At 42.3% G+C, this 20,960-nt stretch overlaps 1 protein-coding gene across 1 annotated transcript in view; it reads right to left on the bottom strand.

Moving 5' to 3' along the window:
- Positions 1–1,878: 1,878 nt before the first annotated feature.
- Positions 1,879–20,960, bottom strand: part of LOC121547517 (brain-specific angiogenesis inhibitor 1-associated protein 2-like protein 1) — a 48,015-nt gene continuing 28,933 nt past the window's right edge. Inside the window, exons 4-14 of the mRNA XM_041858840.2 lie at positions 18,998–19,059; positions 17,556–17,627; positions 17,188–17,322; positions 11,913–12,065; positions 10,012–10,167; positions 9,661–9,799; positions 8,707–8,929; positions 6,700–6,759; positions 6,375–6,528; positions 2,614–2,654; positions 1,879–2,488 (exon numbers count right to left, since the gene is read on the bottom strand). Coding sequence (XP_041714774.1) covers positions 2,416–2,488; positions 2,614–2,654; positions 6,375–6,528; positions 6,700–6,759; positions 8,707–8,929; positions 9,661–9,799; positions 10,012–10,167; positions 11,913–12,065; positions 17,188–17,322; positions 17,556–17,627; positions 18,998–19,059 — 1,268 coding nt within the window. The 3' untranslated portion in view covers positions 1,879–2,415. The remainder of the gene's footprint in view (positions 2,489–2,613; positions 2,655–6,374; positions 6,529–6,699; positions 6,760–8,706; positions 8,930–9,660; positions 9,800–10,011; positions 10,168–11,912; positions 12,066–17,187; positions 17,323–17,555; positions 17,628–18,997; positions 19,060–20,960) is intronic.

Here is a 20,960-nt window from a genome sequence, read left to right as displayed (position 1 = left end):
TGAATTTGTCCAGTAGGCGACACTAGTAGCTTTGTTATTATAGGGAATTACAAGGTCTGATAATAACATTGGAAAATATAATATAATACAATATTATATAATACAATACAATACAATACAATATTGCTCTTGTCTTTCCTTATCAGCACTGATTTTGCTGATAGCTGCTTTATTGAGGAAAGTTTCACTTACAATGATTGTGATGTGTGGTTGCATTCACTGTAAGTCTGCTGAATGGCCAAAATGTAAAAGTCAATTTGGTTAGAACAGAAATGGGCTTTTCCCCCAACACCCCCAGACAGACAAACACTGGATATAACCGCTAGGAGTAGAGAGTGGATATCATAGAATTACTTAGGCAAGGACAGTAATGTCCTACAGACAATCCCCCAGTGTTGTCTCATGCTTTTCCTTCTAAATGTGTCTTATGACCTGACAAAGTAGTAGTGCAAACGGACTCTAGTGGTAAACATAAACATCTTTATTCAAAGATGTATGTGTGTGTGTTTATCGTAATCAAATTAACATAACTTAAAGCTATTTACTACGAGGCAGGAAAGAATGGTAGCCTACTCATTCATTCAATATAAAAAACTACTAATTCAATAAAAGACAACCAAAGCTTTTTATTCTCCATTTAATCTCATGTATTAAGGGATGAACAACATTATCACTTATAATGGAAGTCTTCATACAGATACACAGTAGGCTATGGCAGTACATTGCAAAGTCAATACATTAATAAGGACCATGTAAGGTTTTTTCCTTCTCACCTTTAGAGAATGAAAACAATACACATCAGTATCTGAACAGAGATAAAAGAGGAGGAACCATGTCCAGTGTTCTTTTCAAATACTTATTTGGGATGACAATAATCAATTATCATGGACAGCAGTGTGTATCATGAATTACTCTACACAGAAGGAAGAAAGAAAACCTGTATACTCTTTTGATATACTCTATACTGCATGGCTCATACTGTATTTCTACCAAAAAACAATGTGATTGTGATTTACAACAATTGTGTATTTGTATACACACAACATCCAGCTTACCATGAAAAAGCCAAAGAGAAATTGCCACCCTATTATTATCAGGAACTTTTGAACTATGAAAAAATAGCATGGTAGTCCATATGTCAATGCATCCCCCATTCAGAATACATTCATTTAGTAGTCTATGGCAAATCAAAAATCACTTATTTTAATTTAAAACATAATTTACACTACTACCTTCTGGGCAAAAATGTGTTGAATCAACGTTGTTTCCACGTCATTTCAACAAAACAATTATATGTGATGAAGTTGAATCAACATGGAAAACGGATTGGATTTTGCAAAAAGTCATCAACATAAGGGACTTTCGTCTTTCTTTCATCCAACTTTTAACCTAAAGCCAATGACATGGTGCAATGTTTTGTTGATTTCACATTGAATTCACGTTAGTTGACAACTCAACCAAATGTCAATCAATAATAGACGCTGAACTGATGTCTGTGCCCAATGGGTATATTCATTCTTCCATAAACTCTCACTGTTTACACGCAATACACACTTGCCGAGGGTGTGCAAAGGGGAGGGGGGTTGGGGGGTTGACTTCTTTATGATGAAATTAATTAGAAAACAATATTTTAATTTTTTTACATTGGTGCGTCCTCCGAAACACAAACCAACCGAGTCGCACTGCTTCTTGACACAATGACCGCTTAACCCGGAAGCCAGCTGCACCAATGTGTCGGAGGAAACGCCGTACACCTGGCGACCGTGTCAGCGTGCACTGCGCCCGGCCCGCCACAGGAGTCGCTAGTGCGCGATGGGACAAGAACATCCCTTCCGGCCAAACCATCCCCTAACCTGGACGACGCTGGGCCAATTGTGCGCCGCCCCCATTGGTCTCCCGGTCACGGCCGGCTGCGACAGAGCCTGGACTCGAACCAGGATCTCTAGTGGCACAAGAAAATAATATATCTAAGAATTTGTTTAAAGATGTTTACATAAATAGTTTCCCCATTTAAAAATGGTCACATAATAATAAAAAAATAAACATGGCAAATAATTGAGCTCTTCTTTTCCCAACTAGTGTCTCTCTCCCATCATTCCCACAACTACTACAGACATAATATATATATATATATATATATATATATATATATATATATATATATATATATTTTTATCTGAGTGCTGAAGAGTCAGGAAGGTAGCCTGGATATTAGTCTGTTTCAGCACTGCTCATATTTATTGTCACTTCACTGGTCTGTTTTACAATGCAGTTGCAATGGAACTAGCAACAATTGAGCTGGTTTGCTGAAGCAGAGTAGAATCCAGGCTGTCTGGACATCTTGTCGGACTGTGATTTTGGAGTGTTGGTGGGGCAGAGGTCCCAAGCTTTATGATTCTGGATGATCCCTGGTTATTAGACGATTGGTGCTGATCTGTCATTGGTCACTGTAGGTCTCAGTTTGACAGTGGCAAAGGGATTCCCACCTCTGGAAAATATTTAAATAACACATTGTAATAGGTGAGATCCTTATGATTTTGTATTCACATTTCCCATCAAAATCAATCCATGTGATAGGTTATAAAGTTATAACAGAGTTATTATATGACTTACCCCAGAAAGGGAGACTTTCCAACCCCATTGGGTAGAGAGATCTGTTTACAAAAAGAAAGAAAGAGAAACACTTAGAAGTCAAGATACATGCTGTGCATATTTACTACATGCTGCAGTTGTAAGTGTGAAAAGGTTGTTTCTAGTTGTCTCTAGTCTGACAGGTTGGATAAGGATGTCAACTGTCAACACACACAGTCGTTGTGTCACTCCTCAGTGAAGAACTCTGGGACGGAGTGTACCATGACCTCATGCTGGGTGTCAGGAATCTAGAATGTCTAGAAAGGCCAGCACACAGCACACCTCTAGAAACACCTCTTCTCTGAGTAGATGGAAATCTTATTGTAACCCTAAACAAGTGAGCGTGATTAAGATAGTTTTAAATGAGACGGTGAACTGATTACATAGCTATGTTTTAGGATGTATGAACGTGTATCTATCTAAGAAAAATTATCTGCACTCTCAGAAATTAAAGATTTCTGATGACGGATGAGAGTAAACAAACCCTCTCCAAGTTGTGTTCATTTTGTATCCTTATCTGATGTTTTGAAGACCCAATCTAACAGTGGATCAGGCTATAGGCTGTTAAGTTTTTGTACTGCACAGGAACACTGCTGTAGTAGGCCTATTCGAAATACTTCAGGACATAACCAAATCAAATCAAATCAAATTGTATTGGCCACATGCGCCGAATACAACAGGTGCAGACATTACAGTGAAATGCTTACTTACAGCCCTTAACCAACAGTGCATTTATTTTTAATAAAAAAGTAAAATAAAACAACAACAAAAAAGTGTTGAGAAAAAAAGAGCAGAAGTAAAATAAAATAACAGTAGGGAAGCTATATATTTACATTTACATTTTAGTCATTTAGCAGACACTCTTATCCAGAGCGCCTTACAGTTAGTGAGTGCATACATTATTATTATTATTATTATTTTTTTTTTTTTTTCATATTGGCCCCCCATGGGAATCGAACCCACAACCCTGGCGTTGCAAACGCCATGCTATACCAACTAAGCTACATCCCTGCCGGCCATTCCCTCCCCTACCCTGGACGACGCTGGGCCAGTTGTGCGCCGCCCCATGGGTCTATATATACAGGGGGGTACCGGTGCAGAGTCAATGTGCAGGGGCACCAGCTAGTTGAGGTAGTTGAAGTAATATGTACATGTGGGTATAGTTAAAGTGACTATGCATAAATAATTAACAGAGTAGCAGCAGCGTAAAAAGATGGGGTGGGGGGGCAGTGCAAATAGTCCGGGTAAACATGATTAGTTGTTCAGGAGTCTTATGGCTTGGGGGTAGAAGCTGTTGAGAAGTCTTTTGGACCTAGACTTGGCACTCCGGTATCGCTTGCCGTGCGGTAGCAGAGAGAACAGTCTATGACTAGGGTGGCTGGAGTCTTTGACAATTTTGAGGGCCTTCCTCTGACACCGCCTGGTATAGAGGTCCTGGATGGCAGGAGGCTTGGCCCCAGTGATGTACTGGGCCGTACGCACTACCCTCTGTAGTGCCTTGCGGTCGGAGGCCAAGTAGTTGCCATACCAGGCGGTGATGCAACCAGTCAGGATGCTCTCGATGGTGCAGCTGTATAATTTTTTGAGGATCTGAGGACCCATGCCAAATCTTTTCAGTCTCCTGAGGGGGAATAGGCTTTGTCGTGCCCTCTTCACGACTGTCTTGGTGTGTTTGGACCATGATAGTTCGTTGGTGATGTGGACACCAAGGAACTTGAAGCTCTCAACCTGTTCCACTACAGCCCTGTCGATGAGAATGGTGGCGTGCTCAGTCCTCTTTTTTTTTCCTGTAGTCCACAATCATCTCCTTTGTCTTGGTCACGTTGAGGGAGAGGTTGTTATCCTGGCACCACACGGCTAGGTCTCTGACCTCCTCCCTATAGGCTGTCTCATCGTTGTCAGTGATCAGGCCTACCACTGTTGTGTCGTCAGCAAACTTAATGATGGTGTTGGAGTCGTGCCTGGCCATGCAGTCATGGGTGAACAGGGAGTACAGGAGGGGACTGAGCATGCACCCCTGAGGGGCCCCCGTGTTGAGGATCAGTGTGGCAAATGTGTTGTTACCTACCCTTACCACCTGGGGGCGGCCCGTCAGGAAGTCCAGGATCCAGTTGCAGAGGGAGGTGTTTAGTCCCAGGATCCTTAGCTTAATGATGAGCTTTGAGGGCACTATGGTGTTGAATGCTGAGCTGTAGTCAATGAATAGCATTCTCACGTAGGTGTTCCTCTTGTCCAGGTGGGAAAGGGCAGTGTGGAGTGCAATAGAGATTGCATCATCTGTGGATCTGTTGGGGCGGTATGCAAATTGGAGTGGGTCTAGGGTTTCTGGGATTATGGTGTTGATGTGAGCCATGACCAGCCTTTCAAAGCACTTCATGGCTACAGACGTCAGTGCTACGGGTCGGTAGTCATTTAGGCAGGTTATCTTAGAGTCCTTGGGCACGGGGACTATGGTGGTCTGCTTGAAACATGTTGGTATTACAGACTCAGTCAGGGACATGTTGAAAATGTCAGTGAAGACACTTGCCAGTTGGTCAGCACATGCTCGGAGTACACGTCCTGGTAAACCACTACCCTAACATTCCACTAGAGGGCAGTCTATGTCCAGAAGTGAAGGCACAGGGGCAGCTATGCGAGAGGCCCAATGGAGTTGCTTACATCAGAGACCATTAAACAATCTGGCAGCGACAATAACAAACACAAAGAGCAAAGTCACCCCTCCACAACCACACGATCAAATGGAAGGATAGGACTTCTAGGAAGGAAAGGGTGAGAGGTTGGGAATGGGGAGAGCAGAGGGGGGAGGCAAGGGGGAGAGAAAGGGGAGGGAGGGATGCAAACTCTATTATGATAGCATCCCTAACAACAGTGTATTTCTCTTAAAGCCCTGAGGCAGCAGTTCCAGCACACAAAGGCAATGAGAGGAGAGAGAGAGAGAGAGAGAGAGAGAGAGAGAGAGAGAGAGAGAGAGAGAGAGAGAGAGAGAGAGAGAGAGAGAGAGAGAGAGAGAGAGAGAGAGAGAGAGAGAGAGAGAGAGAGAGAGAGAGAGAGAGAGAGAGAGAGAGAGAGAGAGAGAGAAAGAGAGAGAGAGAAAGAGATTACTCGATTACTTCATTCTCAATCCAGCGCAGGTCCTAATTGAAGCTGTGTGGATGAGCAAGATTTCTGTGTAGGCCTATTCCCCCCTTGTCCTCTGTCCTTCCTTCCCTCCCTCCCTTTATGTCTCCCTCCCTCCATTCCCTCCATTCCTGCGCAGAGACAAAACCAGGCAGGGAGCATTTTTTACATTCCAGGTAGAACCCTTTCCACAGAGAGTTCTACATGGAGCCCAAAAGAGTTCTTCATGGAACCAAAAAGGTTTCTCCTATTTGGACAGCTGAATAACCCTTTTTTTCTAAGAGTGTGGCAAACAGAGGTTACATTAACACACAACCTCAAAACCAATTATCAGTGGCAGCATCAAGACATTTAGGCCCTGTTTCTATCATAACCTAGCTTAATGTGTGCCTGGTCTTGGGAGTACATCCCTAACTAGCCCAGGTGAAAATACACAAATAAAATGTCATCCACGTTAGGTCATCCAACAATAAACCTGAGGAGAGTGTGGAGGTTTAATGTTCACCCTAAGGGGACCGTTTCCCAGCATGTGGGCTGATAGACAACATCAAAATCAAAGTTGGTCAGACGTTAAAGTGGGCTGCTGCCTGTACTGTTAGGTGTGGAAGGGATGACTGGGTTCTGACCGTGTTTTTGGGTGAGGGTGTGGAGGAGCTGACAAGTCTGACAGGGCTACTCTCCTTCCCGTCGCTGTAGTCTGGCGGCGGCAGCAGAACAGGCTCTTCCTCTTCCTGTTCCGGAAGACTGGCCACACTCAGACAATGCACTGGTGTCCCCAAACTGTAGACATAGACAGATACACACAAACATTAGAACTTTACCAGGTCCAAAATAACCTTGTTTGTACTTATTCTAGACACTTCTTGAAAGCCCCCTAAAGATTTGAGAGGATTGGGTAGTTGTAAGCAATATCATAAGATCATCACATGGTTATATGTGTTTTGGTCTTACCTGTTTGAGATCAGTGGTTCATTATAAGGTCGGCAGTAAGATGAGGGAAACCAGCCCCGCCTGAAACAAACACAGACACACCAAAAATTAGCCAAATAAAACAACAATGAATAACATCATAAAGAAATGATTTCTTCTCACTTGAAGTAAGCCAAATGTCCCTGAAGGCATGTGAAACAAACATTTCGATGATCAAATATATGACAGATTTGTTTCGAAGACACTGTTTCAAGTTGAGAAATACAGAAATAGTTCCCATGCCAAATCCCAAAGTGTGTAAAAGGAAATAAAATGGTATAATATCAAATATTATACTAATATTAAAGGGGTTGCTTACGGGCTGTTTACTTGGATGTACTAAGTCTCTGTTCTTGACAAGGTGTCACTGATAACTTTAAAAGCTATTTAATTCCCAAAGCAATAATAATGGCTGCCAATGTCAAAGGGTCAGGAAATGGACTTTGCTAATTTGTTTCAGAGGGAAAATGTCAAGGCAGGTAGACTAACGTCTCTGCTTAAAGCACTCTCTCTCTCCCTCTCTCCCTCTCTCTGATCTTTCACCTACATATGAGCACTAATGACTTTAATGAACAGATAGAGAGAGGGAGACACAAGACCAGCCATCAAAGCATGGACACATAATTACCAAGGTGGCTTTGAGCCATCGGTCTCTGTGGCCTCACCCCAATTACCCACACCTGGTCTTCTGAAATACTATTAAATTACCCACAACTCATCTTCTGAAATACTATTCTGAATGGCACAGATACAACTGGTTTAACAATAACATTACTTTCAGACCTGACATTTAACGGCTTAAAAAAACATAATGGGTGCCAATGTTCCACTGCGCTACATTCAACTGGTACCTGGCTCTATCTCCACTGTATTCAGAGATTACAAAATGTAAACAAAGATTTCAAGAAGATGGGTTGGCATGGATGAAATGTTATAATTTTCTCTCCACTCTGTCTGTCTGTGTATGAGTAGAAATCACAATCGCCAATTTTTCAAAGGTGTGGTTTGACCAAACTACCTTTCAACAACCCCTCGCCACCCTTTGACACAATATCCTGTTGTGTTTCCACATCATCATTCATCGTTAAATGTCCCAAAAAACTAAAACAAACAAGTGAGGCCACCTTTATAGGAGAGGAAAGCCATGTGTCTCTATGAGTTTAGTCACTCTCTATGGCCTGTAGTTGTGGTAGCTAGCAGCCTTAGGGTGATAGTTTGTTTTAACCTCTACCACTGTGACATAGTCAGTTCTAACTAACCTCACCTGCTCTGTGGATCTTTGCAAACTGTATTAGCACAGAAGAAATTAACAAACAGAGACCAGGAACAAATGAAGAGTTTTATTCCAAAATGCTATATATCAATTTTCAGCTAAATAATGGATATATAGCATTTTTCAAAAAAACATACACATCTAAAATCTATGAATAAAACATCTGAGAACAGTAATACCCATAAGCAATCATTTCTGATGAAAAAACACAAATGTGAAACATTTGTGCATATAGCGTTTTGGAAATAAGCTCTTCAAGTATTGCCACCTCAAAAATGAGAACAATCCCCAAGTTGATACACTTGCGTATTTGCAGAGATACAGTACATTTCCTTATCATTAAAAAGGTGAATACCAACACCTGTACCACAGAAGGAAATTGCTTGAATGTTGGTGCCAACATTGCATAACTTCTCTGAGAGACCTTAGATCTGCATCTGCATCTTCTCCAGGTTAATAAGGCCTGAATTATTGTGTAATAAAGGTGTAATAAATATTTGTAAAAGTGTAATAAAGCTTTGCACTCTTAATACCAGTGACTTCAATAAGCCTTTATAAATGTGTAATAAAGCTTCATAAAGCCACATAAACCCTTAATAACCAGTAAATAGTGATTTACTGCCAGATCTTCTCCAGGTTAATAAGCCTTTATAAAGGTGTAATAAAGCTTCAAAAAGCTTCACAAAGCGCTTATTAACCAGTGAATAGAGACTTACTGCCGGGTATTCTCCAGCTCTCCATACAGCCATCCATCCTTCTCCTCCTGGATGAGCAGCATGATGATGTCACCGTCGTCAAAGGAAAGGAGCGTGTTGTTGTTGCCGGCCGTGTGAGGGAAGATGGTCCTGACCCGTTGCTTCCTGCCCACGTTCAGTCCTGAACCTATCGATACCGACCTGGACAGAGACATACTGCCACTGTCCTCCATACTGCCCTGGTCTGGAAGGTCAAAGTTAATGTTCAATGTTTTTTACTATCAAATTGCAGAAAGACAGAAAGGACTCTCTGAAATACTTGATATTTACAATAGCAGAGTTCAAATTGATACATGGATAAGTATATCAGGGAGAAGACATGGCTTATAGCTAGTGATTTATAACCCTGGTCTAAATGGCTATGCAGAGAATAAAAATTGTATAATTAAAGAGGAGAATTGGTTTTGCAGCAGAATCTTCTGTATAATTTAAACATTCAATAAAAGAAGACATGGAGAACAAACGCTAGATGAAGTAAGAACAGATACATTGGCAGGATTAAAGGGAACATATAGCACAATTTGAAGGGAATTCAGTTGCCGTCCTGAACCTTCTTTGGATTTCTGAATATAATCTGTCGAGCACATGTACTCAATAAGGCCCCGGTGCACAATATCAAATATTCCCAAACAAGACATTACATGTAGATTATGACAGCACCTATAGTTTTATCTCTGTTATCTCTTTTATCCATTTGTATAGGTCAGATTACGAAAGGCAGCATACTTACACGGGGAAGGAGGTGTGGGACTCTGTAAAGCTAAACATAGTCTCTGTATAAAATACCAGCTACCAAAACCTGCTATATTTTCACATTTTTGATACAGAGTACATGTACAACTACACACACAATGAAACACATACCCAAACTTCAATCCCAAGACTGAAGCCTGAGGTGTGAGGCTGCAGTAGTACCTGAGTTGTGGTCTGATGTGGAGGTGTATGTTGATGTGATGGAGTTGTGGGGGACGTCCTGGTTGAACATATTAGCCAGTGGACTGATCTGGGCCTTCAGCTGGGGGACTGGTGGGGGAACCATCGAGTCCCCATTGTTCTGATAGAGAAAACATAAAACAGGTTATGTTATGTACATGAAAGTCACAGTACATGCAATGCATCTAGAAGAGCAAATACAATTTATGAGAAGAGGCAACTCTTGAAAACAAGCAAAGAGGTAAATTATTATAGCTTGTCCTTCTCTTGTAATAGCATTGTAACAACAATGTAATAACAGCCATGACATCACACTCTTGACGTCCCACTCACCCTGTTGTAGCGCTCGACGAGAGGCGAGGCTTCTGGGGTCCCAGACACGGGGGTGCGGAGCCCCTTTATCATGGTCATCACTGTGTCAGGGACCTTGGTGGCATCGCTGCATTTATCCTGCCAGCTGGGCAGCTTTACCACCAGCAACTCTTTGGCCTACAGCGCAGATATATTTGACCGGTTATAAAGGTGTAATAAAGCTTTATAAAGCATTCATAACCAGTGACTTATATGGCCAAGTTAGGAGGAGCAGTGGTTACAGTGCTGAACAACACATAGCATCTCAGCCATATCAACCCCAAGGTGGGCATAATGCCTCAAGGGAGGACACACATCTATTTGGTGGATTTGAATCCTGTTGTTGTTGATGTGACTAAGTAGGAAGTAACCCCGCTGTGTATGATGATGTCATATCACTGAGTCTACCTTTAAGACAAGGTTAACTAAGGCCTAACAAAGTTGATTTACTGTTTAGCGGATGCCCCGCTTCACATATATATATTTTTTATGGTTTTCAACGATTCATTTGATTCATGTGAATCGATTATTTTAAATGATTATTTTTGCCGAAACAAACAATTCACTTTGCCATTGTAGTAGGAGGAATTCTGTTCAATCATGTGAATCAAAATAATAATTTGTGAATTATGAACAGTAAATTGTAGCCTTCCAATTGGGTAATGTGACTGCAAAACTTGTTTTGTAGATACTTTAAATTGATTTGACATTGCAACTCAATAAATGCTAGTCAGCCTGTAAAGTAAACACTTCTAAGGTAAGATAAATATGACAAAACTAGAAAAGGTACATTTTCTGAAGAAAATGTGTGCTTGCAACAGCTTCTAAAAATATTTGTATGGTAGTGGGAGATGTGTTAAAATGTAGAATTTAAGCTGAATAGAAGCTGAAGCAGTTAGTTGTAGTAAGAATATGTCTGATTACTTTAGTAGACTGTTACAGTGCATTCGGAAAGTATTCAGATTCCTAATTTTGTTACGTTACAGCCATATTCTAAAATTGATTAATTCGTTTCCCCCCCTCATCAATCTACACACAATACCCCATAATGACAAAGCAAAAACAGGTTATTATAATTTTTTGCAACAAATATATATACAAAATATATATATATCACATTACGTAAGTATTCAGACCCTTTACTCAGTACTTTGTTGAAGAACCTTTGGCTGCGATTACAGCCTCGAGTCTTCTTGGGTATGACGCTACAAGCTTGGCACGCCTGTATTAGGGGAGTTTCTCCCATTCTTCTCTGCAGATCCTCTCAAGCTCTGTCAGGTTGGATGGGGAGCGTCGCTGCACAGCTATTTTCAGGTCTCTCCAGAGATGTTTGATCTGGTTCAAGTCTGGGCTCTAGCTAGGCCACTCAAGGACATTCAGAGACTTGTCCCGAAGTCACTCCTGCGTTGTCTTGGCTGTGTGCTTAGGGTCGTTGTCCTGTTGGAAGGTGAACCTTCGCCCCTGTCTGAGGTCCTGTTGGAAGGTGAACCTTCGCCCCAGTCTGAGGTCCTGTTGGAAGGTGAACCTTCGCCCCAGTCTGAGGTCCTGTTGGAAGGTGAACCTTCGCCCCAGTCTGAGGTCCTGTTGGAAGGTGAACCTTCGCCCCAGTCTGAGGTCCTGTTGGAAGGTGAACCTTCGCCCCAGTCTGAGGTCCTGTTGGAAGGTGAACCTTCGCCCCAGTCTGAGGTCCTGTTGGAAGGTGAACCTTCGCCCCAGTCTGAGGTCCTGAGCGCTCTGGAGCGCTTATTACATTTTTTCATATAAAAACTTTAATCCCTTGCCTTATTTTTCAAAAAATGAAATCCGTTAAACAGTAAATCTACTTTTTTATGGACTAAAGGACTAAAGGTTAACTAAAGGACTAAACCCCTTATGTGCAGTACCTTCTCGTGGAAGGCGGTGACATGGTAGGAGAACATGCAGTGTTTGTCGACCAAAAAGCAGAATCGTCTCTTCTCCTCCAGGAGGGCCTCTCTGCAGCCGTCAGCGATAAACTTCTGCATGTCACTCTGCCGCGACGAGATGGTCTTCATATACTGAGGAGAAGAGGAGGGGAAGAGGAGGGGACACAGGTCAGTAAGGGTTGGTTGAACTGATGGGGGTCATTAAGTATCTAAAGGGGACAGGTCAGTACTGGGTTACTGACAGGTGTACTGTTAACTCTGCGTGTACAGTATATGTATGAGATTGTCTCCAGATACTGACGAGAGGACACAGATGGAGACTGTTCAGTAAGGTTGTAATTGCATGCTCAGAAAAAAGCGTCTTGCTTAACTGTTCAGGAATAACTAATGAGCCTTCTAATCAAAGTCCCTGCTCTGTCTGGCTTCATCTCATCCCCTGTTCCTCCATCATCCCTATCCTGTAGAAAATCAATCACCCCGTTGAAAGAACCTGTGGCTGCGTCCCAAATGGCACCCTATTCCCAATGTAGTGTATGGTCAAAAGTAGTACACTTTATAGGGAATAGGGTGCCATGTGGGAAGCAGGACACACTCCTTCCCAGGGAGTGACTGAGAAATGAAACACCCTCACAAAGCAGACCACGGAACCTGACAACACACACAGACAAAGCTCAGCTCTTCTTTGAAACAACTCTCTCCCCCTGTCTCCTCCCCTATCTCTCCACTCCCTTTTTCTGGTTGTCATGACGACAGTGAAAGCCGGTTAGTCTCTAGGGTTGTGGTGGTGGTGTCACAGATCCTCCTTTAATGTTTAGCCCAGTCTCTCTCGCCCCCCCTCTCTCTCTTTTGCTCTCTCCCCCCCTCCCCTGTCTCTCTCTCTCCCCCCTCCCTCTTCTCCCTACGATGGGGCCACACCGCCTAAACTATAGAGCTTAATTTCTACTGCAAACAATCGCTGGAAGACTGAGAAAGACAGAGGGGAGGAAGAGAGGAAGAGAGAGATAGAGGATAGAACGAGAGAGAGACAGACATACGGAGAGAGAACCATTTCACTGTACTTGTGCATGTAACAAAAACGACTTGAAACTTGAAACTTGAATTGAGCTCAAGTGTTGCAGCAAACCTGTACGGGTTTGAAAACGACGGATTTGTGGGCAAATTTCATTAAAGACATTCATGCATGACTTGGAGAGAGCAGGATGTTACCTTTTCCATCCATTTCTATATTCTGACAACTGAACCACAGAAGATCACAGTAGAGGCAAAACTAAATATACTCTACAGTGTGATACATGACACTAGGAAGTGTGCATGGGTTGGCCCTTAACTAGTCTCATCAACAGGTGTCATATTCATAGGATAATTACAAACCATTCACACTTCATAAGAGGAGGGGCTGGAGTTTCTCTCCACATAGTAAGACACAATACAATACTGTCTATTAGTTTCTCTGAGATAAAACTAGATTACAGCCCTCTTTTCAGAGAGTGCCATTCATAGGCAAAGTGAATCTACATACTGAAACAAAGGTTATTAACCATGAAAGGAATGGTTAATAACAAGATAACCACCCAGAAGCCATTAAAGAGATCATGATCGCTGAATAGAGAGCGAGACAAGATTCTACTCTTCAAAACCTTCAGTTAGCTAGCGCTTCTCGGATTTCAGTCAGAACAATAATAAATAATGTGTTGCAGCTCAATATATTGGGCCCCTTCCTAAAAATAAACCCACCTCATAAACTGACACTCATCAAAGTCGGGCCGGTGAAACCAGTCAATAAAATAGGAGTGGAAGAGGAGTTATTGCACAGGCAGCCTTGTATAAAGCAGAGCCAGAGTGGGTTTCATCAACAGACAGCATCTCCTTGGCCCCATCTATCACCTTGTCCTATTGATTTACTAAAGAAGTCTATGTTTAATGTATACTGTGTTAGGAAGACTATTACTGTATATCCTCTGATTCCTGTAAGTGGCTAAATATGCTACCAGGCACCCCTTCAAGTCTACTCTATTTGAGTGGACATTATTGACTATAAATGCTTCACCCATTCCAAGTCCCACTACACCCTACAAAGCCTTTCAGTGAGTGTATACTACCAACCAACTCCAGACCACAAACTCCTAAGTGCACACTTCATACTCCAGAGGGGGCTGTACCCTTGGCCAGTCAAGGGTACAGAGTAAAATCCTCACGCAAGAGTGTACAGTGCTAACCACTCCTCACATTCACTACAACACACTCTCCATTCTAATGTGATGACAGGCATTTGGTCCCTTTCGATGAGCCTTCAGTGTTGCTTTATAGGTGAAGGGCAGTGGTGAAAAAAGTACCCAATTGTCATACTTGAGTAAAAGTGAAGATACCTTAATAGAAAATGACTTAATTGCTAAAATATACTTCAGTATCAAAGTAAAAGTAAAAGTATAAATAATTTCACATTCCTTATATTAAGCAAACTAGACGGCACAATTTTCTTGTTTTTAAAATGTACGGATAGCCAGGAGCACACTACAACACTTAGGCAATCATTTAAAAATGAAGCATTTGTGTTTAGTGAGTCCACCAGATCAGAGGCAGTAGGGATGACCAGGGATGTTCTCTTGATAAGTGTGTGAATTGGACTATTTTCCTGTCCTGCTAAGTATTCAAAATGTAATGAGTACTTTTGGGTGTCAGGGAAAATGCATGGTGTTTAAAGTACATTATTTTCTTTAGGAATGTAGTGGAGTAAAAGTAAAAGTTGTCAAAAATATATATTGTAAAGTACAGATACCCAAAAAAACAACTTAAGTAGTACTGTAAAGCATTTTTACTAAAGTACCTTGCACCACTGGTGAAGGGGCACGGCAGTGACGGCACTCCACTTTACATTAACACAAAGAATCTGCCCGCAGCTATAGGTGTGGTGGTATTGTGTATATTTAGTGTTCATTTCCTTTCCACCCGCTCACTTTTATGTAAATGTTTTCCTCCTTGAGGTGTTTGCAAGATCAAGGAGCCAGCTGGGCCAATGATATTTCCTATTCTCAAGACATATTTCATAAATGTTTTTCTTTGATATTCTCTATGGATTATTGCTCCATGCGTGCAAATCATTTAAGCGATAATGCCCTCGAAGCCAGTGTTTGGAGGATATATTGGCATAGGTCTTGTTAGGTCCGAACAGAAGTCGAGGGCCGGCAAACCGTGCCAATATATCCACCAAACACCGGCTTCGAGGGCATTATCACTTTTATAAAACGGGTTACCAACATATTCAAATACTTATTTACATATTTTAATAAAAAACTTTATTTTGATGAATTTATTCATACTATATCATCCTTCCACAATATATAGTCCGGACACAAATCTAGGGTTGCTACTCAAGCCGGCTGGTTGTTCGTTCTATTGGTTTGGTTGCCAAGAGACGCGACCCAGTCGTTCAGTCTTTTTGTTCTGTATCTATGGACGCGACCCAGTTGTTTCTTCTAAATGTTCCATTACCATACTGTCTGGCAACGTTCTTATCCCTTGCTTGCTAGCTAGCCAACTACGGCTAACTTACAGTTACGATGAACAGAACAGCAAAGTACTGTAGCTGCATTTGCGTTTGTTTAAGCATCCATAACAATGAGCTAATGATGCACGATTTCACCTGGCGTAGAAAATGTGCTCTCTCGTCAGGAATCAATCAATCAAATGTATTTATAAAGCCCTTTTTACATCAGCACATGTCACCAAGTGCTATACAGAAACCCAGCCTAAAACCCCAAACAGCAAGCAATGCAGATGTAGAAGCACGGTGGCTAGGAAAAACTCCCTAGAAAGGCAGAAACCTAGGCAGAAACCTAGAGAGGATGGGTGGCCAGTCCCCTTCTGGCTGTGCCGGGTGTAGATTATAACAGTACATGGCCATTAAGGCCAGATTTTTCTCCAAGATCTTCAAACGTTCAAAGATGACCAGCAGGGTAAAATAATAATCACAGTGGTTGTAGAGGTTGCAACAGGTCAGTACATCAGGAGTAAATATCACTTGGCTTTTCATAGCCGGGCATTTAGAGGTTGAAATAGCAGATGTGGTAGAGAGAGAGAGTTGAAAACAGCAGGTCTGGGACAAGGTAGCACGTCCGGTGAACAGGTCAAGGTCAGGACACTTGTTCAGAGGAGCTAGCCAACAACACAGCTAACACAATCACTTCAAACTGAAGCTGGAAAGACAGCAAACTAGCTGCACTTCGTTTCGTTTTACCTGTTTCTATTGATAGTTCTTTGAATATATCCATAAAAATGATGCCAGCTGATTCATGATTTCGAATGGCTGAGAAAAGCTGCCTGCCTGTCTGTCTCATCCCAACTCCCGACACGTAAAGCTGGAGATCAAATTTTAATATTGAAACAATGTTGCAAATGTCGAAGAGACAGACAGCAAGGTTTATACAAATCTCCGCTGTTGAAAACTAAATGTTAGTCTAAAGGAAATGTGAGATAATGTCTAGATGCTTTTTATAGTGGAGATCAAGTATAAATTGCCTGGCTGGGCTGATGTGGATTGCGCAGTCAGATGGAACATAGTAAATAGGCATTTTAACGTCATAGATTTAGCCGGTGGTAACTTGTGGAACAGACACCGGCTGGAATGCGGTTTTAACCAATCACCATTCAGGATTAGACCCACCCGTTGTATAAGGAAGTCCATAGAAGCGTTCAGCTTTGTTTATGTAAACAAAACAAGACAACCATGGCAACCAAGAGCAATAATGTTCTGTCTGGTTTTTATATTGATACTGGACACATAAACCAACAAGTGGTTCTGGATGAGGGTAAAGTCAGGTGACTGTCTGTTAAAGTGCCCTTTCTAGCCATCTGAGAAACTCACAGGACCTCAAAGGAACTCAAGCACATGCTCACATCACCAGAAAAAACTAACTGGACACCGATCCACTTCTCGCTTGAAAATGGAGAAAATTCATTAAGGGACTTTTCTGACCAGCATACCCATGGTGCATTGAGTGAACAGCTGAGTCTGATCACTGCGACCCCAGTGAGATAAGATGTTTTTAGTCTCAACTCGTTCCTCTTGTTTAATTAAGATCTGGTTATAGTCTCACCTCGTTCTCCTTGATTAATTAAGATCTGGTACTAGTCTCACCTCGTTCTCCTTGATTAATTATGATCTGGTTCTAGTCTCACCTCGTTCTCTTTGATTAATTAAGATCTGGTTCTTGTCTCACCTCGTTCTCCATTAATTAAGATCTGGGTCTCGTCTCACCTCATTCTCCTTGATCTCGTACTTGGTGACATGTTTCCCCTGGCTCTTCTTCTGCAGCTTCTTCAGGTCCATCTGAGAGCGCTCCAGAGAGTCCTGCTTCAGCTTGTGCTCCGTCTGGTACCGCTTGAATGTGGCCTGGATGAGAGATACACAGGTTAAGATAGGTTTGATGTAGAGGTGGAGAGGACTTTTACTGAATGCAAGAATAGGGGATATTGAGGAGGAGAGAGGAGACCATAATTAAGTGTGCACTCACATACCTGCATACGTAGACATGCAGACACGTACACACACATGCACGCTCACACACATACTCCTTGCGATTAGATTGTCCCTTGCCAAAGTCCTATAGTGGTCAATGTACTTACAGTCATATATTTGACGTCCATCTCTGTTTTCCTCTCCAGCTCAGCAATGATTTCTTTGTGGAACCGCTTAAACTGAACAGAAAGAATCCAGTTCAAGTCGATATATAAATGTTTAACAATACCATAACCATGGCAAGATGGTGACATCAGAATAAGAGTTGTGTGGCTGAGCCAGAGGAATGTAGCTGTGATAATTGCTTTCTAACTGAGGGGAATTCCAACAACAGGTATGTTTTATCTACCTCTCCAAATAGTTCAACATTGACTACTTTCTCCTTCCATCCCACTCGCAGATATCTCAGAAATAACTAACCATGCTTTGTTGGCATCTTGCTTTACTTGGAGCCCAGTGAAAGACAAGTAGAAGCCTTGTAAGGCTAGTACAAAAGCTTTACTACAGTGCTGAATTTCAATAAAATATGTAATACATGTATACTGTAGTGAGAACACATTTTATTTGATCATATCTCTTTTTATTACTGACCAATACTAGAAATATTCATAATTCAAATCATCTTAAATTCAACAATAATCTAAGTTTCAAAGTTTATTCACCACGTTCATAGGATACAACAGCTATAAAAGAGTACAGTTTAATTCTTACTTGAGAGCTCTTTCCCATCAATGCAGTGATAATAATAATACTATATATAACAATGAAAATATAGTAGAAAACACAAGAAGTACGATAAAAGTTAAAGAAACACGAGAATGCACCTGCTTCAGTCGGCAGGTAGCTTAGTGGTTAAGAGCGTTGTGCCAGTAACCGAAAGGTCGCTGGTTCTAATCCCCGAGCCGACTAGGTGAAAAATCTGTCGATGTGCCCTTGAGCAAGGCACTTAACCCTAATTGCTCCTGTAAGTCGCTCTGGATAAGAGCGTCTGCTAAATGACCAATTATTATTATTAAAATTCAGTCTAGAATATCTGTATTGTATAGTATTGTAACTTAGACGTAGTGAGTGATTGGAGATGATACTGTCTAAGAGCTAGTTGTGTCTTGCTCTTGTCACAGTTACAACACCAGTGACACAACCAGAGTCACTTGACTTCTTACAGGTATGCCAAGCCTCTCACCCCCAGGCCTCAACAAGAGACCCAACAGACAGAACAGAGAGCACAAGATGAAAGGAATGGTCTCAATGACAAGAAAACGAACAGTTGTCTTGTGTCCGGGTGGGATTTCTCTCTAGGCTTTGTTGTGTTCTGGGCATGTTTAGAGGATAAAGGAGGCCTGTTAATGACTAAGTCACTGTGAGAAAGAGAGAGTTGGCGTAGCGGACTATAGATGTGTGTGGACATGAACATCCAACGCAGGTCAAAGAGAATGGTAACTCTTGACTTCAGTCTGCCACTTAATTAGCAATTAGATGGTAAAATGGTCATTACATAACAAAAAACGACCAAGAGAAGAAGTGACAGTAGGTCAGCAGGCTAACTTACGTTCTCCTCCAGCTCCAGGTGAACCTTCCTGTGCACCTCTGAGATCTCCATCAGAACCACACCTGTAGAGAAAAGATCATATATCATATTATACAGGTAGCTGCCAAAATAAAGGAAACACCAACATAAAGTGTCTTAATAGGGTGTTGGGCCACCAAGAGCCAGAACAGCTTCAATGTGCCTTGGCATAGATTCTATAAGTGTCTGAAACTCTATTGGAGGGATGCAGCACCATTCCTCCACAAGAAATTCCACAATTTGGTGTTTTGTTGATGGTGGTGGAAAACGCTGTCTCAGGTGCCGCTCCAGAATTTCCCATAAGTCCTCAATTGGGTTGAGATCTGGTGACTGAGACCAGCGTGGTTATCTAGAATGTAGTCTACCTGTGTTGCTGCTGTCCTGACACACATGTTCAACTCTAGTGGAAACTGATGGAGTTGGGTCAGAGGGTTGTTGATACTGCCGCTCCTCTCTATGTCTTTGTGCTTCTCTCTGCTGCACGTATGAGTCAACCAGACCAAATATTGATGATGATGTAGGTTAAATCAAGTGTTATCAAGTGTGAATCAAATGTTATGCTGTACTGTTGATATTTAAACTAGGTAGCTAGCTACACACACTCAAACTGTGACCGCATCCCTCAAGCAATGCATGTTTGGATACGGGGTGTGCAATCTCCATAAGGTCGGACTGGGAAAATAGCGCAACTGGCGTCTGTGAGCTCCATAAAGGGTAGATCAACAGGCACAACCAACGGACGGTGAGGGGGGTGGCAAACTTGACGACATCATGATGACTTCCGGGCAATGGGTTCCGAACAACAATGAAAAAAAATGTATAGAAAAAAATAATTTTTAGGGAACTTATACCACCACCTAAAAGGGCACTTTGGAAACAGGAAGGGCAAAGGGGTGTGTGCTCTGCACAGGTAGAGCCCTATCTGTGGATGTGCCTGACTGAGAAACACAGACATCCTTTAAACCCCCTATGCTCCTTTCAGACCCCTCTTTCAAAGTCACTGAGATCTCTTCTTCTAGCCATGGTAGCCAAAATAATGGGCAACTGGGCATTTGTATACATGACCTTAAGCATGATGGAATGTTTTAATTGCTTAATTAACTCAGGAAACACACCTGTGTGGAAACACCTCCTTTCAATATACTTTGTATTTCCTTTATTTTGTCAGTTACCTGTACATCATATATCTGCGGTATACGGGTAAGGGACATCTAGCCTGGGTTCCAGTCATAGAGAAACACATTAAATCACTATTTCTGTGATTGTCAGTGTAGCTGTAGGTGGGTGTGGTGGTGGAATCAGGCGCAGGACGCACAAAGTAAGTCCAAAAGACTTTAGTTGTTTGCAAACGAAACACAGCACGAGAACAAATGCCCTGAGTCGAGAAACTCCGCACGCAGGCGAAATAAAGCGGGCGCACAAAATACGCGCGACAAAAATACTCCAATACACAGAAATGGAGAGCAGCTCAACCGAGCAAACTGTATATACAATAGCTAAACGCACGACAGTGAAAAACAATCACACACAACACTAGACAAACACAACGAGAACTTATAGGACACTAATTACACTAAACGATAACAGGTGCACAACAATCAGACAAAAGCAAACGAACATAGAAACATGCAACGGTGGCAGCTAGTATTCCGGAGACGACGAACGCCGAAGCCTGCCCGAGCAAGGAAGAGAGGCAGCCTCGGCCGAAACCGTGACAGTACCCCCCCCTTGACGCGCGGCTCCAGACGTGCGCCGACTCCGGCCTCGGGGACGACGCGGAGCAGGGTGCGTCGGGTGCCCATGATGGAATTCCGTCAGGAGAGACGGGTCCAAAATGTCTCTCCTCGGCACCCAGCACCGTTCCTCCGGGCCGTACCCCTCCCACTCCACTAGATATTGGAGACCCCCCATCCGACGTCTCGAATCCAAGATGGACCGCACGGAG

The sequence above is a fragment of the Coregonus clupeaformis genome, chromosome 31 (assembly GCF_020615455.1).
Source record: "Coregonus clupeaformis isolate EN_2021a chromosome 31, ASM2061545v1, whole genome shotgun sequence".
NCBI classification, from domain to species: domain Eukaryota; kingdom Metazoa; phylum Chordata; class Actinopteri; order Salmoniformes; family Salmonidae; genus Coregonus; species Coregonus clupeaformis.
This window is presented reverse-complemented; position numbering and strand designations above follow the sequence as displayed.